We start from the raw sequence: 23514 nt of genomic DNA, 5'->3' as shown, positions 1-23514 counted from the left end.
ATACCTCGGACAGGGAATAATGATGAAATATCAACGATTGCTTAGCTATCTGCTCGATGCTCTCTGATGGGAAGTGACGAAAATATGGGCAGTATAGGGCCGTCGTCTTCCTCTTCCGGCGCCAGCATTTGCTGGACGAAGGCATCAGCCCGGCCGCCATGCTCGACCATTTTTTGAAAGGTGCTTCGTGCGTTATTCCTCTCTGCCTCGCGCCGTGCTTTTGCTTCAGACATGAGCCCCTCGTCCTCAGCACGCGCCGGGATGAGAAGGTCTCCTATATGCAGAGACACCATCCCTCTCAACCTCAGAATTTCAGGGTTTGTAGAATATGGCCGGTCCTCGAGCAAGTCGTCCACACGACTAGCGATCTCTCTGAGGCCGTCCAGCGTGCGCAGCCTAATCTGGTCTCTTGCCTGACGTAGCCGCCGGCCCCGCGAATCTGCCTGCCAGCGCGAGATCCCGTCCTTGTACTCGGGATCGTCCATCATCATTTCATCTTGACTGTCACCCAGAGAGTTTTCCTGCCACGAGTCGTCCTCCCAGTCCTCCGCTTCCTTCTCCAGCCTGCGTAACGAGGCCCCATGCTGCGTGTGCACCTGATAAACCTCGTAACTCAGCAGCGCGGGCCAGAAATCGATGGCAGAAACGGCTCTACGCCACTTGAAGTTGTACGGATATTGTTGTATAAGGTCCTGAAAGTACTCGCGTACCCGTGGGATGTTTTCGGCAGGATAAGCCTCCGCTTCCTTTCCCTCGTCCGTAGCGGCTACGCCGCCTTCACGCATGAGTATCTCGGCGCCAAGAGCCCAGTAATTGTTGCGTCTGATGTCGACCGGTCTACCGTGCACGCTGGACCTCACGAGGATGCCAAAAGCGCGCTTGGCATTGACGACGTCCCCTTTATCCAGGAACGAGTAGATGGCCCTGACAAGAGGCCTGAAGTGCGATTTCTCCGATGAATACTTGGCCCTTTTCTCGTCTTTCTTCCGTGGCCGGCGCCTACTTCCAACATCATGCTCTACCTCCTCATCGTGATCGCTGTCACTCTCTAGCTGTTCCGTCGCGGCAGCGGCAGCAGCTTCCTGTTTGGATGGTGCATCTGGATCCTGCCAGGCACGATGCGGGAATTTCGGCTGGTCTCGTGACGGTGGCTGGTCTGTCTCCGCTAGACCAGCGAGGCGGAGTTGACTGAGAATATATGGAGTATGGCTGAGCGGGTTGATTGAGTCGCTAGGTAGGTGAGAGTAGTAGGTGTCATGGCTGTCGCTGATGGACATGGCAGAGGCGGACCTCTTACGGCTGGATTGCGGCTGGCTCATGGCCACGAACACGATCGGCCAGCGGCTGTTGCTTTGAATATACCCCCTGTGTAGGCTTTTGCGAATGCTTGGTCCCAAGAAAGTGCGAATGTTGGAGCACACTCAGCGGCAAAGTCGATTTTCCTTGCGTTCATTGGGTGAAGTTGAGGAGTTCTGATGGAGGCTTTGCGCCAGTGGGAATCTGGGGTGGGACCAAATCAACTCTTTTTACTGATTTAGCAAGCAGGCTCCAGCCTGTTATGCACAACTACACGACAAGGCCACAACGGAATCACTCGACAGCTGAGACATTGGTCATTGGGAGACTGCAAAAAAATAAAATAAAAAAATCATGGTAGTTTCAAAGACTTGTAAAAACTTCTCAAGACGGCGAAAAGGCTTGATTACGTTAGAGGCCAGCTAGGTCAATCAGACATTGACGTTTTTATCAGAGCTACCAACGCACGACCAAAAGGGTCTTTGCATCTTGTCAGAATAGACCCAGACTTTCAAGCATCAAACCAGTGCGTAAATCGCATTTCTTATTCCAACCTCCAAGGCAATCGCTAGTCTTGGCAGGAGGGCAGTGCGCGTAACATCAGCGCAACACATTCGATGTCTTGCTTTGCCGCCCAGAACAGCCTTCATTGACCGACTTCACATGGTTGGTTTCCTGTACAGAAGCAACATTTCGATGTATCTTGGTCATCATTGTTGCCTATTATACACAGTCTATATGTGGTAGACGTTTTCTGCGGCTAGCGGCTCGGCTTATTTCCGCTCAAAGTAAGTCCATTGCCCCTCGACAGGCTTCTCCTCTAGGTCCTCCCAACTGTAGTAGCGTTTTGGTCAGTACGTTCGACGCTGGATATGTCGGGACGGATCAGTGACGTACACCTTGGCCTGGATCATCGTGTCCACGAGCTTCAGCTCACCCTCGGCAACCTGGATTACCTCCTCAATGAGGCCAGCTCCAATCTTATTCTCCAGCTCAGCAATCCTAGTCGCAAGCATGTCAGTTCCGCCAATATGCTCAAAAAACCAATTTGCCCAAGACGTACTGGTCGGCCGTCAACTGCGGCTCAGACTCCCACTGAACCTTGGCTACGTCGTTTACATCCTTGCGCTCGGCAAGCAACTTGTGGTCTTGACGCTCTGCCTCGGTGCGCGGGCCCTCCATAGTGCCACCCTCGTCCTTCTCACCGTCCCACTCTTCCAAGCGAACATCCTTGGCCTCGTGCTGCTTGCCCACGACGAACATCCTGTTGCCGAGCTTGACCGTGCGAGCGCCGCTGCCGTCAACGCGACCGCTGACGAGGCGGAATTGTTCAGGCTTCTCCTTGACGATCTGTTCGGCCTTCTTCTCCCACTCCTCGTATCCGGGAGGTACGGTGGCTTCGACAAGGGCAAGACGGTGCTTCGTCAGGGCTTCGACGGATTGGCGGTATAGGGAAGACTCGGGAATCGCCTTGAGCTTGTCGAGGGTGTTGCTGTAGACGTACAGCAACGTCGACCGCGGGCTATTGTGTGTCCAAAGGCCCGTGAGACCCGTCGGGGTGCCGGGCTCAAGATAACGAACAGGCTTGACGCCCGCGAGCAGGCGAAATGTCCTTCGCATGTTTGCGGTATCAATTGGCTCGAATTGGTGTTGCGGCGTTGGGAGGATTGGACAGTGGAGCGTGAGGTCGGGAGCTGCTATGCCAATGTCGCTCTGATTTGGCTGACCAGTAGACTTCCTTACATAAGTCAGCGTTTAAGGTCACGTGATGCCCCACTACCGACGACTCACAGCTTCGACGGCGTGGAGGGAGACTCCACAGTCATGTATCATAAGAAAAACAGCTAGAAATTAGTGTCAATCAGGTCAGGTCGCGTTGGTTCATATAGAATACACTGCGCTTCGCTCATAACTCTACCACATTCCCCATCAACAATGTCCTAATCAGGTGGGGATATATCATGCACAACAGTTGTGAATTTCTATCAGCGCAATGGGAAACACCCATCTAGCATGGGTCATATGGGATGCTCTATCTCCTAACTTGCGGGCATCAGGCTTGAAATGGATTATCCCAGGCGGTAATGGGACTTTGGAGCGGCAATATGCCGTTCCAACACATAATGTGGTGTTGTGGTGTGTAACAGCAAGGGAGGCTCGAGTCAAATTGACCACAACAAGGGGGAAAAAGAGGAAACGGGCCTCCGCCCTCGTCTCAGAGCGATTCCATGTTGCCCGGGCCGAGAAGCTTCAGAAACGCCGACAGGCTCCTGGGGAGCAGAAATTTCCATCACTAAGAGTGTGGTAACATTCAAAGACACTAAAACCTATAGGCTTCCTAGGAGGCGCTCTCGCGGCTCTTGCGGTAGCTGGCCTAAAGCGACGGGCGTCAGTACGGTTGGGGGCTCGTTATACGTCGAAGTTTGCGGCGCGACCAACCTCCTGCTCGACCTGCAGGCCGTCCACGATAGGGGCAAGCTCGCTCAGGATCTCGTAGGCCTTCTTGTGATACTCAATCTGGGCAGCGATGAGATCGGCGAGGTTGCGGAGGGGCTCCGGGGTGTCAAGGACCTGATGGCATGATCAGCAATACTCCAGTGAGATGCAACAAGTCATTAAACGAACGTTCTTCATGACACCGACAGCCTCCTCAGTCTGTGTGACGAACTCGTCCTCGGCCTTCTCAATCTCCTCTTGGGCCTCGGGGCTCAGCTCCTGAGGCTGGCCCTCCTCCGCGCGTGGGGATCCAGGACCGAGCTTCCAGGTGGTGCCGTGAGCGCGTGCCTTGGCAGCGTCGAGAGTCAGTCGCGAGTTCTCGACATTCTTGCGAGCACGCGTGGCGAACATCAAGTTGGTGTTCAGGGTGGTGTTCCAGCCAGCAAGGAATCGGCTTTGAATCTGGGCGTCCTGGGCCATGCGAGCCTCACCAACACGCTCCATTGACAGTGCATACTTCTCCAGAGCCGTAGCCAGAGGGTCCTCTCCGGCGCCGGTGTGCTGCTGGTGGAGGACCTGACTGCTAGCCAGACTGGCACGGGCGATGGCATGGTTGAAAGTCTTGGGCTGGGGCTTCGCGGAGGGAGGTGCTGTCAGAGCGGCCTGAGCCTCGGCAGGAGAGCTTGCGGAAGACAGAAGAGTGACCTTCTCGCTAACGGTGCGGCCGAGATCCTGGAATGTCTCCTTGATGTTGGGCGGGTAGTCGTAGGCTTCGTTCGAGTATTGTGAGCTGTCCAGACGCCGTGTTAGTGGGCAAGGACGCCGACCCTGATGCGGATGCAATGGTTGGATAGCACTCACGTCACAGCCAGCATCTTCTGGTGGACCTGCTTGAGGGCGTCGACTCTCTTCTCGAGATCGATGTAGTCAGGAGGAAGCTGGGTCTGTCACGGTAGATATCGATCAGCCTTCGCTCGGGGTAATGACGAGGTAGCTGGGTTGGCAAGCAGCTACTGACCTTATCCTCAGCTTGACCGAGCTGCTCCTTGGTGTATTGGAAGGTACGGGAGGCAAAGGGGGTGATTGAAGCCCCGAAGGAGCTGGTTTGCGCACTATTCGTCAGCCTGGAGATGCCCCCCTCGATACGTGAGCCAGGTGCGCGACAAAGGCGTACGTAAAGTTCTTTCCGAGGTTCTTGAAATCCATCGTTGCGGTAATTTTGGGCAGCGTCTGGAGAGAGAAATGCGAATCTAGAATGGGAGTTCAAAGTCGGTGCGTAATACTGTCTTTGTAAGGTGACGTTGGCAGCGACGACAGCGGTTGTGGTTGATGAAGTTTGGCCTCGTGCCTATCAGCTTGAGGTAGACAAGTATCCCGTAAGGTAGGCAGGTACCTTAAATTAGCAGCACAGCAACGTTCACTTCTACCTAACGTAGCATGCTGTCACAGGCCATCCATTTTCCCCTGGACCAGCGCCAGGGAACGCTAAGAGTCGCGCTAGACACGTGACAGATGGATCCGCAGAGCAACTGGACAGTTCAGTGTTTCTGATTCGTGCTGCTCAGTCATACAGAATTGTGCATGCACGGGCACAGCAACCTGTACTTTTACGCTTCAATGCCCACTCTCAATTCAGGAAGCTGTGTAGGTGGGTGATCGTCATTCTCCCCCTGGGGTTGTGGTGCCTTTCCCACGCACCCAAGAATGCTGAAGAGTCGCCCGATATCTCAAACGGGTTGAGGTTCAATCACGTTGCACCCTGACAACCACCTCCCGCTGGAATGGTCTGTTCGCTCGAGCCGACCAACAATGTGGTTCTCAATGAAATATCATGAGCAAATTGGCCCATTCATTGACCCTTTTATTGATTCCTGCTTTTCCTGTCCTTAAAACGCCACAAGTCTATCATCAAAATCTATGCGCATGGCTCAACGCCGGAAACGCCCCCCTCAAGTCTTAGTCTGGTGGTTTTGAATCTGCCCAGGACGGTTCAATGTTACGGCAGACATTCTCGTAGTCTAGCAGCTTGGGATCGCTGAGTGGTAGATGCGGTGTTGTCCAGAACATGGTCCAGTTGGTATCCCTGAGCTTCCATGTTCCAAGAGACCGCTCAAAATACCACTTGTTCACCGGATTATCCTGTCGGCTACGCCAACATACTCCTTCAGGAAAGCAACCTCGGACCATGGCGTTGAAGACCACATCCGCAACCCCGCCGCTTCCTTGGCGGCTTTTCAGAACTGCAAACTTGTCGAGGTAAGGTACAAGCCGTCCTGTTTTGTAAGCTGTTTCCTCGTCGATACCAAAGGGCTTTTCCCATGTAAGGATCGCGCCGCCTTCATATTCCCCTGCGATGATGATACCAGCCAAGTTCTCGTTGACGCGGTCAAGATAATGTTGAACATCTAACTCTCTGTTGAATGAGTCGTTGATAAGGTAGACCAGCCGCGGAAGATCTATGCAGGTGTCTGTGAGCCTCAGACGAGGTGCTCCTGGTCGAGGAGGCAGCCAGGCGCTGATTGTAGGGTCGGGATACACCGTCAACGGCATCCCCCGTTTGATAAGGGTGGCCACATGCGCATCTCCCGAGACGGCGTCGCCTTTTTTTCCTGAGCGGACTCTTTCGATTGGTAGCGATGAGGAGAAAACAGGCTTGTCTGTTAAGAGGTTATGTATCAGAGGGTTCTGCCTGTTACGCGTCGTAACTCTGGTAAATTCTTGGATGGGCTTATTGGCTGCGGCTGCTGGTGTACTGATGATAGCCGACGACGTTGACGGCAACATGGCAAGCACGCTCTTGGCGAGTTGCAGGTTACGAGCATGCTGTTGCCGCACACTCTCGGGCACCTTTCCCCGTTGCGCCTCTGTTCCCGACGGGTGTGTGAGGGCATACATGATGCCCTCGAATTCTTGTTCCAGGTTAATGTAACGGTGGCATGAATCGTGCTCATCCGCGAGTGGTGTCCCCCCCGCAGGATCTAGGATAATGACCTTTTCGACAGAGGCCACCTTGACTCCCGCACCCTGGGTGGATCTCGGCAACTCCACGGGGGTCTCACTCGCATTCAACTGAAGTCCACAGAAGTACTTTGTGAGGGCGACGATGGTCTCGTCAGCATCCACCACATCAATACTCTTCATGTCAGTAGCCATTGTCACGGGGGGTATGACCACAATTGCATTGTCCTGAAGAGCTCGAAGTACCATGTGTGGGTACTGAACGTAGACGCTAGAAGGCATGAAGCCCTTAGCGTCAGCCGTGTGCTTCTCTGCCTCGCCAACGCACTGGTCTAGCAGGATCGAGCCCGGTTCACCAAAGATCTCCACAGCTTGTTGGACCCGCCAAGACTGCTCTCTGAGAATCTTTCGAGACGACTGCGATCCTCCTTCAAGAACGATAACGCTCACAAGTCCAAGTTTGCGGAGTTGCGAAAACGTCTTGGCGATAGCGCTCAGCGTTTGGTCGTCCAGATCTTGCGGAAGAGTCATCTTGACAATGGCGAGGTTGATGGGCTCATCCTCTGGCACACATTCCTGTTTCTTCGGCGTGCCTTCGCCCTGGATGAACTTCGGTGACTGGTTGACAACTCTGATAGAAGAGTAGGTCTGATCTGGTGTTTCTTGAGAAGCACCCGTCTTGCGCTTCTTGGCGTTATTTTCGCCTGGCGGAGCATATTTCTGCAGGTAGCCCTTGGCATCACGGCGAGTCGCTGAAGCCTCCAGCACAGACACTATGAAATCCTATAACAATAGTCAGAGGTTGTTGCATGGCGCAGTGATCATTGAGAGGGCATACCCGATCTTCAGCCCTCTTCTTTTCTCGTGCCTTGGAGCTAGAAGAGTGTCTGACAGCTGACAAGGCAACTTGCAAAGCTTCGTCCTGCCGGGTGCCACCCGACCTTGGACGGTGATACAGTCTGCGGTTGGGTGGGCAGCATGAATCGAGAGCGAAAGGCGCCTAATAGTACGAGTTAGAAGGTGCGCAATAAAGAGCGGAACTCGGCGTGCAAGGGCAGATAGAGACTCACTCTTGAGACCAAATGCCCAGCCTGCTTTAGCGCAGGAGTACGCATATTGCCCAGTGACTTTGCTGCGGTGGCTAGGGTAGAAAGCTGCTGAGAAGAACTTCTAAGCCAGATCCTGAACACCGTCTTGGGGAAAGGGCCGCAGGGCTTCGGAATGAAATGACGAGGTCCAGTCGTCAGCTTGCTGCCAGCATCTGCTCTGCAATGGCTATGGATTTGAGAGTAAACGCAGGGGAAGCTGAACACCGGTTTCGCGAGCACTATTGTTGGACTCCACAAGCAGCGCGTGTCGAGAGGGGGGAATGGGTCAAAGCCCGGCCATCTCTTCAGACGGCCATTCAGAGCGAGGTCTGTTCGGGCGACGATCAATGACACTCTGGACAGTGCTCGGAAGGATGGCGTGTGTAGAAAGACAGTTTGAGGAGTCGGTAACGAAGCTCAAGAGCGAAGGTGAAGACGTTGGGCCCTGACCCTGCTTAGCACCAAAGACTTCCCACATTGTGAGTCAATCAACCTACCAGAAGCCCGACTGATAAGCGGATAAGGCCTGCAGGGTCCCCATCACGGAGCCGGCGATCGGCGACCGTAATGTATCACCGTAGCACCGAGGCGAGAAGTCGGACAAGCAACAGAGGTAGATGGCAACTTGAGAGAAGCGGATAATTGGCGCATAGTCTTAGGTTGTCGCGGCATTTCCACTCGCCCGCGATGCGCTGCTGCGATATAACTCAACATGTGAAGGCCCGCTATCTCTCAACTGTCCATCGCCTGAAGGGCTGCGCGCAATGAAATCACTTACACCAGATGCAACGGGCAACGAGGCAGGTTGTCGACATTACTGTGCCGCAACGCAGCGATTTGGCTGCATGGACGGGAGCTGCCGCAACCCCGTTCCATCGGAAACAAAGCCATCATCTCGGTCTCCGTTGATGTACCAGGTTGGGGCCCTAGCTAGGTACTTTGAAAGCGCCTCAGTGCTCCAGTGTCTCTGCGTTTGCCGACCCCGCTTCTACCTGACCGACCTACTGAGTGGTGGTGCATCAGCCCGCGTTGTCACCTCCAGTTTCATTAGACCGGACATCCCGAACCAACTGCCGCTGGCAAGTCACTTATTTCATCGACCAATGCTTGTTCATCCATTGACATCAAGCACTTCCGCCTTCATACATAGGTTTGTTCTTCTACTCGACGTCGGCTGATACCTGAACCTCTCAAGTAATTCCCCATTGACAACGACAGCTTTCACAATGTCCCGGACTCTACTCTGGATCGGCCTTGGCAACATTGGGAGGGTGAGTGAGCCTGTCCACATCTCCACATGTTTGATTACCTACCTGGTCAGACAAGAACACTCACTGATCAATCTTTCATCCCAGGGCATGTGCCGAAATCTCGTCGAGCAAGCTCAACTCGACAAGCCACTGCTCATTCACAACCGGACTGTGAAACGTGCTACGGATCTCTGCCAAAGTCTGCCAAAGGGCAAGTCCGAGGTTGCAGAGTCTCTCGCTGATGCCATTGACAAAGCCGACATCATCTTCTCCTGCATCGCCGATGACAAGGCTGTAGAAGAGGTCTTCGCCGTTGCTACTAATGGAGACATCAAAGGCAAAGTATTTGTCGAATGCTCAACCATTGCTCCCGAGACGACCGACGCTGTCGCAAAGTCGGTTTTGGAAAAGGGCGCTGAGTTCATCTGCGCGCCCATCTTTGGGTCCCCCGCCATGGTAGCCGCTGGGAACGCGACGTTGGTTCTTGCAGGCCCGGAATCGTCGATCAAGAAGATCCGCCCGTACGTCGATGCGATGGCGGCCCGGGAAATCAACATGGCCGACGAACCATACCGCAAGGCATCGACTCTGAAGGTGCTTGGTAATACCGTGATCCTCGGCATGGTTGAGCAGCTTGCCGAAACATATGTTGCTGCAGAGAAGAGCGGCCTGGGAACGGGTTACGTGAAGCAGTTTGTTGAGGCCATGTTTGGTGGCAGCCCGTACCCGGCGTACACAAACCGCATGCTGGAAGGCGACTACTATAAGAGAGATGAGCCCCTGTTCGCCGTGGACCTGGCGAGAAAAGATGCCCGCCATGCCATGGCTATTGCGAAAGCTGCCGGCACGCGGTTGCAGAACATCGAGACTGCTGACAAGCATCTTGAAATCGTCAAGGCACACGTTGGACCTTCGGGTGACATGGCAGGTATCTACGGTGCAGTGAGGAAGGAAGCTGGCCTCAAGTATGAAAACGACTCATAGACATAGAAACATGTAACGACGGGTACGAATACTTGTTTGTTACGCCATTCCATTACTGTTGCAGAGCGCTCATGTCCCCTGGGCACAGTCAGTTAGGCGTCGTGGCATGCAATACGTTTCATAAGCTGCCTTACTGTACAGACTGAGAGTACGTAGTGTTCGTATCTAGCTGGTATTGACGGGGTTATTTGTGACTAAGCAGACATGCGGTAGGCGATCACAGTGATTCAATGTCCGCCTCCTGTTTCTACACTGTGCATGCACGGCGTGTGTAGCTGCATCGGTGGAGCCCAGTCCCAACCTCATAGCGAGCTTTCAGCCTCCCGTCACCGAACGACGACAGCACTGGATCAATCGACGAAGCGACAGCACTGTACCATCGCAAGCCTGACGCCTACTGCTTTCTGCATCGAGGAATTTCCTGAAAACCAGCAACATGGCGCAAGGGCATGTCCCTCGGTCTTTTCCCGTTATTGACGCGACGCTGACACAAGCCCAACAGGTATAGCATTTTCGTCGGCCTCGTCATCGTCGCTGCCATGGCCGCCGCTGCCTGGTTCCTTTCTCCAAAGGGCGAAAACCAAATGTAAGCTATCATGAAGCTCTGCGATGCCGACAAGTGCTCTGGCGTTCCTTTGTTGCACTGTGACTGACGTTAGCTTCAGCATCTGGAGATCCTCTCTCCTCCTGGCCCTCGCATGTTGTTATCTCATGTGGGCCATCACGTTCCTCGCCCAACTCAACCCCCTGATCGAACCGCGACGCAGCGACATCCGACCGGGCTTCGAGCACCACTAATGAGATTGATGTGCTGGCGGCACAGCGCCGCGATGGAACCGATGTACTATTACTGCTTCGCACTACTACAATTTCATATGGCTGGCGTTAGGGGTTGGCTGGGGTTCTGTTATAGTTGGTCACGAGGCCGGCTGTCGTACACTTTAACGAACTCGTATTCTAAGCTCTGGTCGACGATAAAGTGTGCCGGGGAGATCGCACGCAAGCTGGTGCAGCATCAGACGCGTCAGCGGACAAGCAAGGGGCACGAGGACGCAACATCATGTTTACGCTATGTCAGGTATTAAATGCTACGGCGGGTTTCCTGCCCATGCCATTGCTCCTTTTCTATCTTTTCTTATCCTGCTGCCAAGTCGCTCGCCCATTCCCTGACGTACATAAGCAGAGCCCAGAGAGCCTTACCATCTGCGGCAATGCTCGTCTCCCCGATAGAATCAACACCATCCAACCCGGCAGCCCAGAGAATACCACGCCCTACTGACCACCGCGCGAGAGCACCGGTGGTGGCCAGCAGCGTGGCGACTCCATAACCGCAGTCCAAAAGTATCCGAAGAGCCTCAACATTGTTCGCAACAACGGCCCACCCGAGCGATCGCGCAGCAGCCGGCACGTCATACTGCCATATAACCATAAGAATAGGAAAGAGCTTGGTCGAGGAAGAGACAAGGAGTGCGGTCGATACGGAATTGGGACGAGAATAACGAGGCAAGATATTGAACATGCTGAGCGGGGAGAGTGTCGACGAGGTCATGAAGCGGATGCTCACGTGAAAGGCGACGGTCGATAGAGCACAGAGTATGACTAGTTAGGCGAACCTTTAGTTCCTACGGAAGCAGCCGCATCGGCAAAGGGAACAAAGAACGTACGAAAAAACATGTATTGCGACACGATTGACTGCTGCGTCAGACTTCCTAGGTTTGCGCCCTCGTCTTGGGCCGACATAGGACCAGTCTGCTTCTCAATGCGGGCCCAAGTCAGGTAAACATCGAAGAGTAGCAAAAGCACGCCCAGCCGGACGATGGAAGACTGAGTCGAAGCGGATGATTAGTGCGACTGTCTCTTTGGCTTTGGAAAAGGCTCATATCTAGACTTACATCAAAGCGGTCGTCGTCTTTCATCAGTGTGTTGTGGAGTAAATGGCGGTAGACCTGAGGCTTGATCAAGACGAGGTCGATGAAGAGCACGACGAAATCGTGCTCCACGTACTTGTCGCAGAACTGGCCGCAGTTCCTACAAACGGTCAAGCGAATGTTGTGGCCGCTTGACTTGTCGTCGGCATTGGAGTATTTGGTCCATAGTGTCTTCACCGGGTGCCGGCATTCGATACAGATGGGCATGTCGAACAGAGTCGGTACTTTGCACGGGGAGAAGGTAGCTTGCTATCGCCACGCGTCATAGCCGAGAACCCCAGGCAGGCTCTAGCTGAGTCGCAACTGTGGTTGTTACAGACCGATGTTCGACTCAGCCTTGTCTTTCGGACGTGATGTGGTTTGAGCCTGGCCTTGGTGAAATCTGCAGCAACCTCACGCTGGTGGTGCAGACGATGATGCTGCAGGTGCCAGGGGCTTCAGGAACGGCACCAGACTCGCATGTGTGGGGCCGCTGAACTACATCGCCCATGACACTGCACCGTAGGGACGTGGAGGGATGTCGGGGCGGAGCGCGAGGTCGGAATTCCCACGCCATCTCCGTCCACATTTCTACAGTGTACCATGCATGTAGGTAGCGACACTATCCGTAAGGTAAGGTAAGGTACCATAAGTACCTGTCCTAAGCCCCACCTCGCACCTCAGCAATTACCTAGAGCCCGCAGGCCGCTGATTCGGGTCCCAAAAACAGCATTGAAGCGAATTGGGGGAGAGGGATGACAGGACAGCCGTGACAGCCAGGCTCCAGTGCAGCCACAAATCCAATCCACCCCGCTGCAAGTACCGCTAATCATCATTAAGCAATGGGACAGGGCTCCTGAGTTTGGTTACGTCGTCTCAACCAAGGGTCCCGTTCCCAAACTCCCAGCCCAGCCCAGCCCAGTCCGGTCCCATCCAATTCCCGTCTCTAAAAGCCAAGCCAAGCCAGTCCAGTCCACGTAGCCGTAAGGTACCTTGGGTGCGTGGTGGTGAGGTCCAGAGGAAAGGCACACAATGCGCACGCTCCTATCTGTCTACATTACCTCACGCAGTAGCAGTAGCAGTAGCAGTAGCAAACCTTACCTAGGTCTTTGGACACCCGACTCTGTCTGTCTGTCCCCTACCTTACTTGTACCTACTTCACTTTCCCGTGCCTTAGCTAACCTCCATTACCCCAACTGCCTTTCGCAGCGAGTCTGCAACTACTTACTACCTTATCTACTTGATACCGTACCTGCGCAGGTACTCAACGCGGCTGCACATCAATACTCTTTCTCATCTTTCTTTTCATCCACTCATTCCTCACTTTCCAGCCGGCTGCACTCATTTCTCCCTGAAGTGCGCCCTGGACCCCCCCCCCCACAGACTCTTTCAAGCGCGTGTCCGCATACTCTCCGACATCGAACTTAATCCTCCCTCCGACCGGTTCTGACGACCTCGATCAATTCGCCATTCACGTTCCTCGTTCTACCTACCGTACTCCGAAAGGTTGGTGTTAGGGAGGGGTTTTCGAGCGTGGCCAACGAAGCTCTGTCCCTCGACCTGCCGCCCATCCGAGTGAGCGACCGACCCTCGTCGATGATTGAAGCCGCGCGCTGATGCCATCTCTCCAATCTGTGTACCACCTTTCCGACGAGGTGGGCGGCCTTCCTCGACTATGGCGGACTCCCTGAACCCGGTTGGGTCGGCATCTCACATGTCTTCATCCGCCCTCCTGCCAGCACGTCACGATGCCGAAGCTCGGCCACGTAATCGCCGCCTTATCAGCACCGCCGAGGACTCCCCCGCAGGCCCCATGGAGAGGTTGACGGCTTCCTTTTCTGCTCTTCGGTCCCCGACCAGCCGCGAACCGAGCCCTATGCCCTCCGCTCAACTGTCCCGGGACAGCTCTTCCAAACCAACCTCTCGTAGTGCATCCGCCACGAATCGTCGAAATAACACTGCCCCGTCTACTGCCAGTTTTCTGGACACATCTTGGTCTCAAGGATGGGCTTCGATTCAGGGCTTGGCTTCGTCCCTCTTGTCCGGTGGGAGTGTACACGATGCCGGCTACGAGTCAGATCACAGAGAGGGGAGGCGAGGTGTCAATTCCTTGAAAAGAGACTACTCTACCCCCCCGCGAAAGGCACCCATAGCCTGGGGTCCTGAGCCGCCGTCCACTTCTCGCCCAGGTCATCAGGACATAGCAGCAGGTTCTCTAGCAGAGAGGGAGGCCGCTCTCAAGGCTGCACGAACAGCGAGCGTATTGCAGAGTCACGAAGGCGTCAACGGGGGGCTTGATGTGACGGGCAAGTACAAGAGGAGGAACTCAGATGAAATCGCCAGGGATAATATACAGGATGAGGAAGTGCAGGATCAGTTGGTGTATATCCATCACGTGCAGCCAACTGACACCTATGCGGGCATAGTGCTCAAGTACCGGTGTCGCGAAGATGCTTTCAGAAAAGCGAATGGTCTGTGGTCCAGGGATATTCAGGTCCGCAAATGGCTGGCCATACCCGTAGACGCCTGCGAAGTCAAGGGCCGCCCGTGCGAACCCCCTTCCCACGACGGTCAAGCAGTCGACCTCCTGGCGCCCACGCCGGAACTCAAGATTGGTCACGGACATAATAGTCTGACATCGGATCATTCACAACCAACCGACTTTTTCAGCCTGCCGACCACCAAGGGACTGGCGGATGCTAAGAACGAAGAACCGGAAGATCCGCCATGGACGCACGTTCGATGGGTGACATTGGATTCGAATCCAAACCCGGTCGAGATTGCCCGTGTGTCGAGGAGATCGATTGGATACTTCCCGCCGCGGCGCAAGAAAAGTCTCCGCTCTGCTGCCTCAACATTGTCAACCCCAAGACACTCGCTCGACGCCTCCGGCTTTGCGGCGGGGCTCACAGAGAGCCCTGAACAAGTAGGCAGGCCGTCTTCTCGTAGACAAAGCAACCTGAGCACCAGGCCAAATCTGCCGAGCACACCGGGAAGGTCGACGCCAGCTTCCTCCAGGAGCAGAATGAATAGCGATGCAGCAGACACGCGACCGGCGTGGATGAGGCGGCCTGGCGGTGTCGGCTCTATGGGTAGAAATGTGCGGGCACCTGGCCCAGACAAGGATTACTTCAACACTTGGGCCAAGAAGCACCTCCCTGGCATCGCCATCGACGAATCTCTGCCGTCCATCTCCGTCATGGGATCCGAAACGGCGCATTTCGGTTTTCGGCCTGGGTCTAGCAGCGGTATTGTGGAAAGCCCGTTCGACGAGGGACAGGATGTAGCGGCAGCCTCCCGGCAGGGCTCTGGACTTGATCGCGCTGCCGCCGCTGTGGAGACATGGCTGCGCGGCGCGTTTGCCAAGTCTCCCGGGACGCCCACGCTAGGGGGCCGGGGCCGTCAGCTGGACGATCTTGACTTGATAGAGTTGACGGATGCCAACAGCGATGACGGGAGGCTGCCAACCCCGGCTGTCGGCGGGGGTTGTGTTACGAGCACAGGACTGCTGGAGACCACGCCGATGTCAATTGGCTCAACGGGGAGGAGCGATGGAGGTGGGACTGTCAGAGGACGTGGTTCAACCAACAGCTCGAGTGCTGCGAAAGGCAAGAAGTCGGATTAGACATTGACAATCGACAACAAAGCCATCCGTGAGCCAATGGAATCCTCTGATAGCATCTTTCTTGGGTACCAGAAGCCGCCGCAGGAGTGGAGGCGGCAGCGGCAACGACGACGACGATGGTGCGTGGGGTGGAATGAGCTGGCCGTCGTGTTCTTTTACTTCATCGAGATAAGACTGTGCATGGGAAGGCGTTAGCGGGCATGACAGGGGCAGGGCAATGGAAACAGAGGGCTTCCTTCATTGCCGATGGCAACCTGAGCAGGAGGGGGGTCTTAAAGCTCTCTTGAACTTCCAACATGATTTATACATCTTCATACTAGACTTGGGACAACGGGTGCTTCTTCTTTCTTGTCTATTTTTGTCCCTGCTTTTTTCCTGTTGAACCCGATGACTTCTGGAGGCAGGAAGAGAGAGAGAGGTGTGCGTTAGGAGGCGAGTGGCTCACAGTCCAGTTACGCCGACTAGACAAATTCTCGATCTATCCATGTTCACAAAGTTCAGAGACTGAAGTGTTTTGAAGCTCATTGAATATGAGGCTGGGCAGATCCGGAGCATGCATTCAGTGGCCTAGAGTGGGCGTCCCACAAGTCCACCCAGGTTATAGATGTGTATCTTCGTTGAACGGTTCTCAAACAAGGTAGATCTCGCCGTACCACTATTCTTGGTATCTTCCGTTTCCCTGGCTGTGTTCTCTCATGGAGGAACGCGCAATGCTCCTGATAAGCTATTCTACGACCAAAGCCCATCGGCCTGTCACACATAACTCCAGTACCGCCAACTTACGCGGTGTCTTTGCCCATTGCCCCTCACCAAGAGGCATGAAGGGGGCAGTTATGAACGGCCCTGTCCCTCATCTTTCTCAGCCCTACTGAGGTCCCAGCCCCAAGTCGATATTCATGTTCGCTAGGTCCCCGTTGTTAATACCGAAAAATTGGAACCTGTTGCCAGATATTAGTCCACGAACCTTCATGCTTTGTCTATGTCAGCATGCTCGCTCGACGTACCAGTCTTCAACGTTGAGAGTATTGGGAACAGGCTGCCCTTGTGCAGATCCTGTGCTCCAGCTGTCGCTGGGACTGTGCCCATCTGGCATCAAGCCATCAAAGTTGGCCGTCCACAAACTACTGTTCAAATTGCTATTGTTCTGCCCATGGCCCTGTTGCTGTTGTTGCTGGAAACCCTGTAATCCCGGTACTACGTTGTGCCCTTGCGGAGGGCTTCCGCCTAGCCCTGCCTTCGTTGCTGCTCTCTGTTGGAACTGACTGTTCTGGCCAGACAAGCCACCCTGCAGATTGGGATTTTGAAGTTGTGCCATGAGCCCAGCGTCTATGCCCCCTTGATTTGGAACCGAGGGAGACATTTGAGGAAAAGCCGGCATGCTGGCGCTGTCAGGGAACAACTGATCGGGCTGGAAGTTCTCCCATAGTGATTGCGAAATGTTCGGCGAGTTGCGCGTTACTAGGTATAGATCTGGTGGCGTTGCTGGGACTGAGAATGACGGGTTGAACGGAGTCGCCGGCCTCGTCTGTGGCCTCGAAGATGTTCCACCCATGAAGGTGTCGGCATTCTGTCTAGCATTTGGAGACGTGGGTGGTGGCATGGTTTGGCAGTTGGATGATCCGTCGCCCTTCATATGGCTGGGCGTTTGAGGACGTGATCGCTCGTACGATTCCTGAGGCGTCGGTGTGTTGACGCTAAAGTCAATCGCCATATCGTCATACTTTCTCTTCGCCGCTTCTTGGGGTCGTTGCTGCTGTTGCTCGAGTTGAGCCAGAGTTTGTTGTGCCTTCCTGTGCCTCTTGCCGGCGGCCTTTTGCAGACGTTCTTCCAGTACTTTATTTCCGATGATGGATTCGAACAGGGTATAAACCATCTTGCCCACCAACCAGACGCGCGAAACCTCCTTGAGTGCTTGCATACACGTGCGTAACCTGTCTTGGGTCACCTGTTGGATCGAGGGGACCGGCGACCGCATCTGATAAACGTGCATGATGAGTGCGGAGAACAGACTGTACACGACAAAGGCCGGACAAAAGCGTAGCTCGCCGTGAGCAGCTAGATTTTCGATGATAGAGGTAATCATGGCCGCCGCCTGAAAAGCGATGTTCCGTGATGGATAAGGAGCATCGTCGGGAAATCGGCTTCCACCGTTTGGTGGCATGTGGGCCCGATGTAACAGACATAACGTTGTGTAATAGTTGGAGTGAAGCAGCGCAGACCAGAAGTGATGCCGAGCAACCTCCCAGTACACGAGCTTCGGGCAGTTCTGAAGCCAGTCTGCCAAGGCCATGTCGCTGTGCGTTAAATCAATGGCGTTGCGTTGACGTCCTTTGGAAGCAACGGAGTACTGCTGTGATAGCACCAAGCCCATGATCTCGCATAACTTGACGTACTGCATAAAAAATTGGACATGGATCGGATCTGGAGGGTATTCGCTGTTCCGGTCGCCTTCGTCTTCGATGAAATCGTCCTCGGTAAGCATCTCCACATCCGAGTCGTCTAGGTTGATATGCACTGGCCGACCGAGAGCTACAGCTACGGATCTGTCGCGTGTGAAGAGAGTCCACCAGATCCTTTTCCATAATCTCTTGTCGGAACGACTCAGTTGTGACTGCTCCACGCTGCGGTGCATCCCGGATCCCTGGGCAACAATGGTGGCTACACGACTCCAGTAAAAGACGTTCTTGGTCACATCTTCGGGGCCTTCCCAATACCAGCCCATCAGCAGCAAGGACTGGACGATGGTCACTCGATCGTCTTCATAGTTGGCGTCGTACAAGGCTTTGGCCCTCTTGTAAAAGGTAAGCGCGGCAGGGGTTGTCGAGCCGTTGGCATCCATCAATTGCGGATTCGTACAGACTCGAGAGCCGGCCAGCAGCACAGCCTGCAGTAGAAGTAGAGAGGGGGGATTTTTGGGGTCGCGGTATTGCCTCATGAAGCGAGTACGATTGATGACGGGCACAATCGGGTGAACCCATTTAAAGTAGGAATCAATGAGCTCGTCGCAGAGAGACCTGGGCGGGAGGAGGAAGGCACCGCGCTGGTGTAAGATATCTATTTCCACGTTGTCAAGCTCAGTGAGGCGGGCTCTTGAGCCCCTGACATTTTCGGGAAGAGGGTAGTGAACCACGTCGGAGGATCCTTGGCGGTCGTGTACCAGCAATGTCAAGTTGGATGACTCTCCCAGATACGCGACTCTGCCAGCATCGGTGATGGGCGCTCTCGTGAACTTAGGCTTCATGACCAAGTTGAGGTAGGTGCCGCTATCAATTTCCTCTTTTCGGGCCTGTGACTCGGTGTATGTAGAGGACGGAGTGCCATCGGTGGTGTGATAGACGGCAGGTGTTCTCGGCGGAAAGGTGCCCGGAGCAGCAGTGCTCGCAGCTCGCGGAGAGCGGTCCTCGGCGTTGTCCCCCTTCTCGCTAGAGCGAAGCTCAGTTAGCCCAGTGCTTGGGGCAGATGGCAGCGGTGAAGCTGGAGCAGACCTGTCCGAGTCTTTATTTGTTCCGGCATTTGTAGTTTTCTTTCTCTTCGGGGTCGGGATGCGACATTCGATTTGAAAGGCCACGCAGTTCGTGCAGGGCACGCCGAGGCTTGCGGCATCGCATCGTACCTGAATCGAATGTCAACACAGAAGGACGAAACTTGGCGGGTTGTGGTTGGGCGCGTGTGGAGGGGACATCTGGATATGGACGGTCTAGATATCGGGAGCCTCGGCACACGAGATTGTAAGGTGAGAGGGGGGTCGCGCTTGCAGAGGCTAATCATACCTTGCGTGCGTGGCATGTCTATGAATGCAAAGGCCAATGGTCAGCATGGTCCGGCATCGAGGATAAGATCAGAACGGGTGCGGGATCGATCTTGCGTCGCAACGCGGCGGCGCGGCGCGCTCAGCGACGCCTCGGCATAAAGTGGGCAGAGGGGCAATGGGAATGGCGGGCGCTGCTCTGGGCAAGGTAAGGCGGGAACTCTACATACCTCGCATGCTCTAGAGGCTCGTTGCCTAAAGCCAAACGAAGCAATGTCAGCACGCACTGGTTCATGACTTCTCACAAGTCATCGTGATGGTAAGGAGTATGCTGGACGTTGGGGACGAACCTGCGAAAACTCATGTGGTTGGCGGCGGCAGCGGCGGCGGCGGCGGCAGCCGAGGCAGAGGCAGAGGCAGAGGCAGAGGCAGAGCTCCCAGATTGGGGATTGGGGCTTGTGTTGGCGACATTAGAAGTTCCCCCCGCCTGGGATGGCGAGTCGGATTTCTGGGGGGTTGACTGCTGCGGCCGTTGAAGATTTTGGGCCGCAAGGTCTGCGGAGGACATGTCGACGTCCATGATTGACTCGTCCTGGTCTGGCGACCTGTTGGCGGGCAATGCGACGGGGTCGGGAGAGTTGTGAAGAAGTTCGTCGACGAATTTCGCTGGTCGACTAGTAATAGGAGCAAAGGCGGATGCTGGAGCTGGAGCTGGAGGCCCGGGAGGGAATAGGAGTGGCAGCAGCGCCGCTCGCTCTGCTTCTGGCACTGGGCCTGGCAACTGCAGTGGCCCAGGCGCAGCAGGGTCTGCAGGTTGGAGCAGAGGCACTGGGTGTGTCGGCGTAGACGGAAGTCGGAGGGCCTCGAGGGCCTGGTGCTGGAACTTGAACTGGGATTGGGGCTGGGGCTGGAGCTGGGATAACTGGCGGTGCTGGACGTGAACGGGGAGTGGTTGTAGTGGGCGATGGTAATGGTGTTGGGCTGGGTACGGGTAGTGGTGGTTCTGGAGTTGGAGCTGGTGGGCGTAATGGCGTGGACGTTGCGGGAGATGGTTCTGGAGCAGACCTGGATGGTGCTGGCGCAGTTGGTTTTGGTACAGCCGGGACTGGTTGTGGTGGTGCAGCAGATGCGGGTGCGGGTGCGGGTGCGGATGCGAATGGAGGGGGGGTGCAGGCAAAGCTGTTTCTTCTGGGTGGATGGAACAGGAACTGGTGCTGTTGCTGGTGCTGGTATTGGTGCTGGGATCTGAGTTGGGGTTCGGAATGTGCCAGGCTGCCGACGACGACCCAGCAAGACCAACAGGAGCAGCGCTTATCAAAGGGTCCAGTTGTAATAAGGAGACGAGTGGGTCTGCCGCCGAGGGATCAGCGCTGCCGTTGTCGTCGTCGTTGTCGTTTTGGTCTTTGGTTTTGTCTTTGTGCTTGTCCTGGTCCGGCTCAGGCGCAAACACAAGCGCGGGGTGTGGAAGAGGAGGCGCAACGGCGACTGCAGAAGCAGCAGCGTACTTGTAAAAGGATACAGGCAGGGGTGCAGGTGCAGGTGCAGGCGTATGTGCAGGCGGCGCCGACGCAGGAGAAGGAGACGATGACGGAGGGAAAAGCGCAGGTGCAAGTGCAAGTGCAGGCGCAGGAGTTGCAGGTGCGAGTGCGGGAGAAGATGGCGCAGCACCGCTGTGCTTGCCTTCTCTGCTTGCTGCTGGCGCCGGAGCGGCCTCGTGTTGTTGTTGTTGTTGTTGCTGCTGCTGCTGTTGTCGACGCTGCCGCTGGTGTTGCTGCAGCTGGGCTTCGTCCAAGCCGTCGCCGTCGCCGCTGCTGTAAGTCGTCGTCTCTGTCAGAAGCCAGGATTCGGCCGTGTCAGCACCCTGGCCTGCTTCTGCTTCCGCTTCCGCGTCCGCGTCCACTGCCGCGTTGTTGAGCCCGACGTCAATGTCGTCAACAACTCCCGTTTCAAGATTAGACTTGCTGTTCAAGTCGATGTCCAGCCCAACAGGCACAGTGCTGAACACCACGGCCGGAACCTCGATTTCGCCGTCGATTTCGAAGTCCGGCGCAAGTGGCCACTGCAGCACGGCCATCCAATCCACGGTACCGGGAGAACGGAGACCTAGAGACCTGATAACACGAGGCGAGGTCGTTCGAGGCAAACTGTGCAAAGAAAGTACGCGAATTGAGAGGGCAGAACTCAAGACAGATTCATGGGCAACTCCCAAGATAGAAGCTTGAAAGAATCGGCTGACCCCGGCACCTTATCCTAAGTCAACCTCCCGTCTTCCCTTCGATGCGCCGCGATGCCGAGAACAAGCAATCATGCAGTGGCTGGCCTGTCACACTTTTGTGGCAACGGGTGCCAGTCTGCCTCGAGGCTCCTTTGCCCTGACGTGCAGGATGGTCTTCGGCCTGCCTTGCTTCTTGCCTCACTCTGCAGCTGCAGTTGCTGTTGCTGTTGCTCCTCCTCTCTTGTCTTGGGAACCTTGCCTTGCACGTCCTACGCCCGCTACGTAGCAAACGGTCTAGAAGTTGGACAAAGTTGCCGTCTAGAGCTTAGAGGTCGGCTGATGACGGGACATCAGAAATCGGAACCCAAGATCAGCTTGTGCCCACCCAGTTGCCGCCTACCTGCAGACCAGTTTGCCGCTTGCTTGATGAGCTCGCTCATTACCAGCTTGGCCCGCTGGTATACCCCCAAAAAGGCAATCAGCTTCGTCCGGTCCTCCCTTCTTTTTTTCTTTTTTTTTTTTCTCTTTTCTTCTCTGGAATGGGCCCCAGATGTGGCTCGAGTGTCGGCTGACCAAACGATTGGTATTGGGCCGGCGTGTGGATGTTGCTGCTTTTAAGCGCTCTGCTACGTTTTGCGTCTATCCGTTCGTACGCTCAACAAGCCTTCTTCAGCAGTTAATCAACATGGCGTGGATGGGACCAAGACTATGTTAATATATTCGAAAGCCAGTCGCCTATGCCAGTAATGCCTCGCAAATTATGCCACGGTTGCCAACACTAGAGGCTTCAGGAACCACGCATGCCTTCAACACTCCGTTCCTGGTTCTCCGCATCCATACATACCCTGCATGACCAATGCCAACCTCTATGGACGCCGCCGCCAGCAGCCTAGCTTCCTATTGTCGATGCTATTGCTGGCTGACGCCGAGGCGGGTCTCGCGGGTGGGTGTGCCAGCCTGGCCGACATTCGCCTATGGCGTTGTCCATGGGGATGGAAAAAAAAATTAAATACGCTTGAAGGGAACTGCTTGGCAAGCATGTGAGACTTCTCAACGGCGCGCGCTGCTGGAAGGATTCTGACACCTCCCCACGCTGCGCAACCCGGGACCTGGCGAAAATGCGGTCGTAGTGCAGAAAGACATACCGACTGTAAGTCTGTTTTGTGATTGGGTGTGTGTACACCATGAAGCGTGAAGTGAACTCGGGAACATTACCAATAAACGCTGGACCCTGTCTTGTCTCTCTCTCTCTCTCTCTCTCTTGTAAGTACTGCATAGTACAAAATATCCGTACTGCGGAACAGGTCACCCGAAATCTAATACATGCCACTGGTCGCCGTCTCATGCATGCATCCATGTTAGATATGGGAATGAACCCACCCTTTCGACTCCTTCCCGGCTTTCCTACTTCTTCTTGATGTGCTGCTTGCTCCTCTTGGCTGCAGTCGGCGCAATTTGCATTATCTGGGGTAAAGGGTCATCGGGGATCGAAAGGTGTGGGAGGTGCAGTACTGTACGCGGTCCGTTGGATCGGGGATGTGCTCCGAAACGGCTTGGTCCGCGCATGTATTTCCCGTTTGGGTAAGGACTACGCTATGCCTCGACGTGATTCTGATTCTCCCCGATGGTTCCAGGATGTTGCCGAGAAAAGCATATGATCAAGACTGAGCCTGGCTTCCTCGACTGCTGCGCTGGCTTAAAGGGACCCTCCCCCTACTCTGGGGTGTGAGTGGCCTGTTATTTATTTGAATTTCTTGTATTAGTCTTAGTATACTACTTTATCCCTTAACTCTTATAGTTATCCTACTTTTTTTATACGATCTAAGCGATTAATAAAGCCCTTAGTAAAGTAGTTCTATAAGTAGTATATTTATTACCTTAGAGAACTATAGTAAAATTCTACTCTATTTAATCTATTATTTCCTATTAATACTTCTTATAAGTATAATTTAAAGTTTAAATTTATAAACTTATTAATTATAGCTTAGTTTACTTCTAGAAATAGAT

The 23514-nt window shown here is 54.7% G+C and overlaps 8 protein-coding genes across 8 annotated transcripts; 2 read left to right on the top strand and 6 right to left on the bottom strand.

Annotated features, from left to right (window-relative positions):
* Positions 1–41: 41 nt before the first annotated feature.
* Positions 42–1319, bottom strand: CGCA056_v004963 (uncharacterized protein; the record flags this gene model as incomplete). The annotated part of the gene is made up of 1 exon (XM_037320218.1): positions 42–1319. One exon carries the CDS (start codon positions 1317–1319, stop codon positions 42–44), a length of 1278 nt encoding a protein of 425 aa, XP_037180561.1.
* A 750-nt stretch (positions 1320–2069) lies between these two features.
* CGCA056_v004962 (NADH-ubiquinone oxidoreductase 29.9 kDa subunit) lies at positions 2070–2916 on the bottom strand (the record flags this gene model as incomplete). Its single annotated transcript, XM_037320217.1, has 3 exons — positions 2070–2130; positions 2194–2298; positions 2360–2916. 3 exons carry the CDS (start codon positions 2914–2916, stop codon positions 2070–2072), a joined length of 723 nt encoding a protein of 240 aa, XP_037180560.1.
* A 718-nt stretch (positions 2917–3634) lies between these two features.
* GVP36 lies at positions 3635–4938 on the bottom strand (the record flags this gene model as incomplete). The annotated part of the gene is made up of 6 exons (XM_037320216.1): positions 3635–3670; positions 3736–3867; positions 3922–4522; positions 4594–4676; positions 4751–4844; positions 4907–4938. 6 exons carry the CDS (start codon positions 4936–4938, stop codon positions 3635–3637), a joined length of 978 nt encoding a protein of 325 aa, XP_037180559.1.
* Positions 4939–5688: 750 nt separating this feature from the next.
* CGCA056_v004960 (Amino-acid acetyltransferase) lies at positions 5689–7805 on the bottom strand (the record flags this gene model as incomplete). The annotated part of the gene is made up of 3 exons (XM_037320215.1): positions 5689–7473; positions 7529–7690; positions 7761–7805. The coding sequence occupies 3 exons, from the start codon at positions 7803–7805 to the stop codon at positions 5689–5691; spliced, it is 1992 nt and encodes a 663-aa protein (XP_037180558.1).
* Positions 7806–9004: 1199 nt separating this feature from the next.
* On the top strand, positions 9005–10810 carry yfjR-0 (putative oxidoreductase YfjR; the record flags this gene model as incomplete). The annotated part of the gene is made up of 4 exons (XM_037320214.1): positions 9005–9049; positions 9134–9993; positions 10515–10598; positions 10678–10810. The coding sequence occupies 4 exons, from the start codon at positions 9005–9007 to the stop codon at positions 10808–10810; spliced, it is 1122 nt and encodes a 373-aa protein (XP_037181560.1).
* Positions 10811–11147: 337 nt separating this feature from the next.
* On the bottom strand, positions 11148–12147 carry arv1 (the record flags this gene model as incomplete). The annotated part of the gene is made up of 3 exons (XM_037320213.1): positions 11148–11611; positions 11677–11836; positions 11905–12147. The coding sequence occupies 3 exons, from the start codon at positions 12145–12147 to the stop codon at positions 11148–11150; spliced, it is 867 nt and encodes a 288-aa protein (XP_037181561.1).
* A 1447-nt stretch (positions 12148–13594) lies between these two features.
* CGCA056_v004957 (Uncharacterized protein) lies at positions 13595–15544 on the top strand (the record flags this gene model as incomplete). The annotated part of the gene is made up of 1 exon (XM_037320212.1): positions 13595–15544. The coding sequence occupies one exon, from the start codon at positions 13595–13597 to the stop codon at positions 15542–15544; it is 1950 nt and encodes a 649-aa protein (XP_037181554.1).
* An 865-nt stretch (positions 15545–16409) lies between these two features.
* Positions 16410–21366, bottom strand: CGCA056_v004956 (Cutinase transcription factor 1 alpha; the record flags this gene model as incomplete). Its single annotated transcript, XM_037320211.1, has 3 exons — positions 16410–16482; positions 16549–18966; positions 19598–21366. 3 exons carry the CDS (start codon positions 21364–21366, stop codon positions 16410–16412), a joined length of 4260 nt encoding a protein of 1419 aa, XP_037181555.1.
* Between the last annotated feature and the right edge of the window lie 2148 nt (positions 21367–23514).

The sequence above is a fragment of the Colletotrichum aenigma genome, assembly GCF_013390185.1.
Source record: "Colletotrichum aenigma strain Cg56 chromosome Unknown KSG_Cg56_contig03, whole genome shotgun sequence".
Taxonomy (NCBI): Eukaryota; Fungi; Ascomycota; class Sordariomycetes; order Glomerellales; family Glomerellaceae; genus Colletotrichum; species Colletotrichum aenigma.
This window is presented reverse-complemented; position numbering and strand designations above follow the sequence as displayed.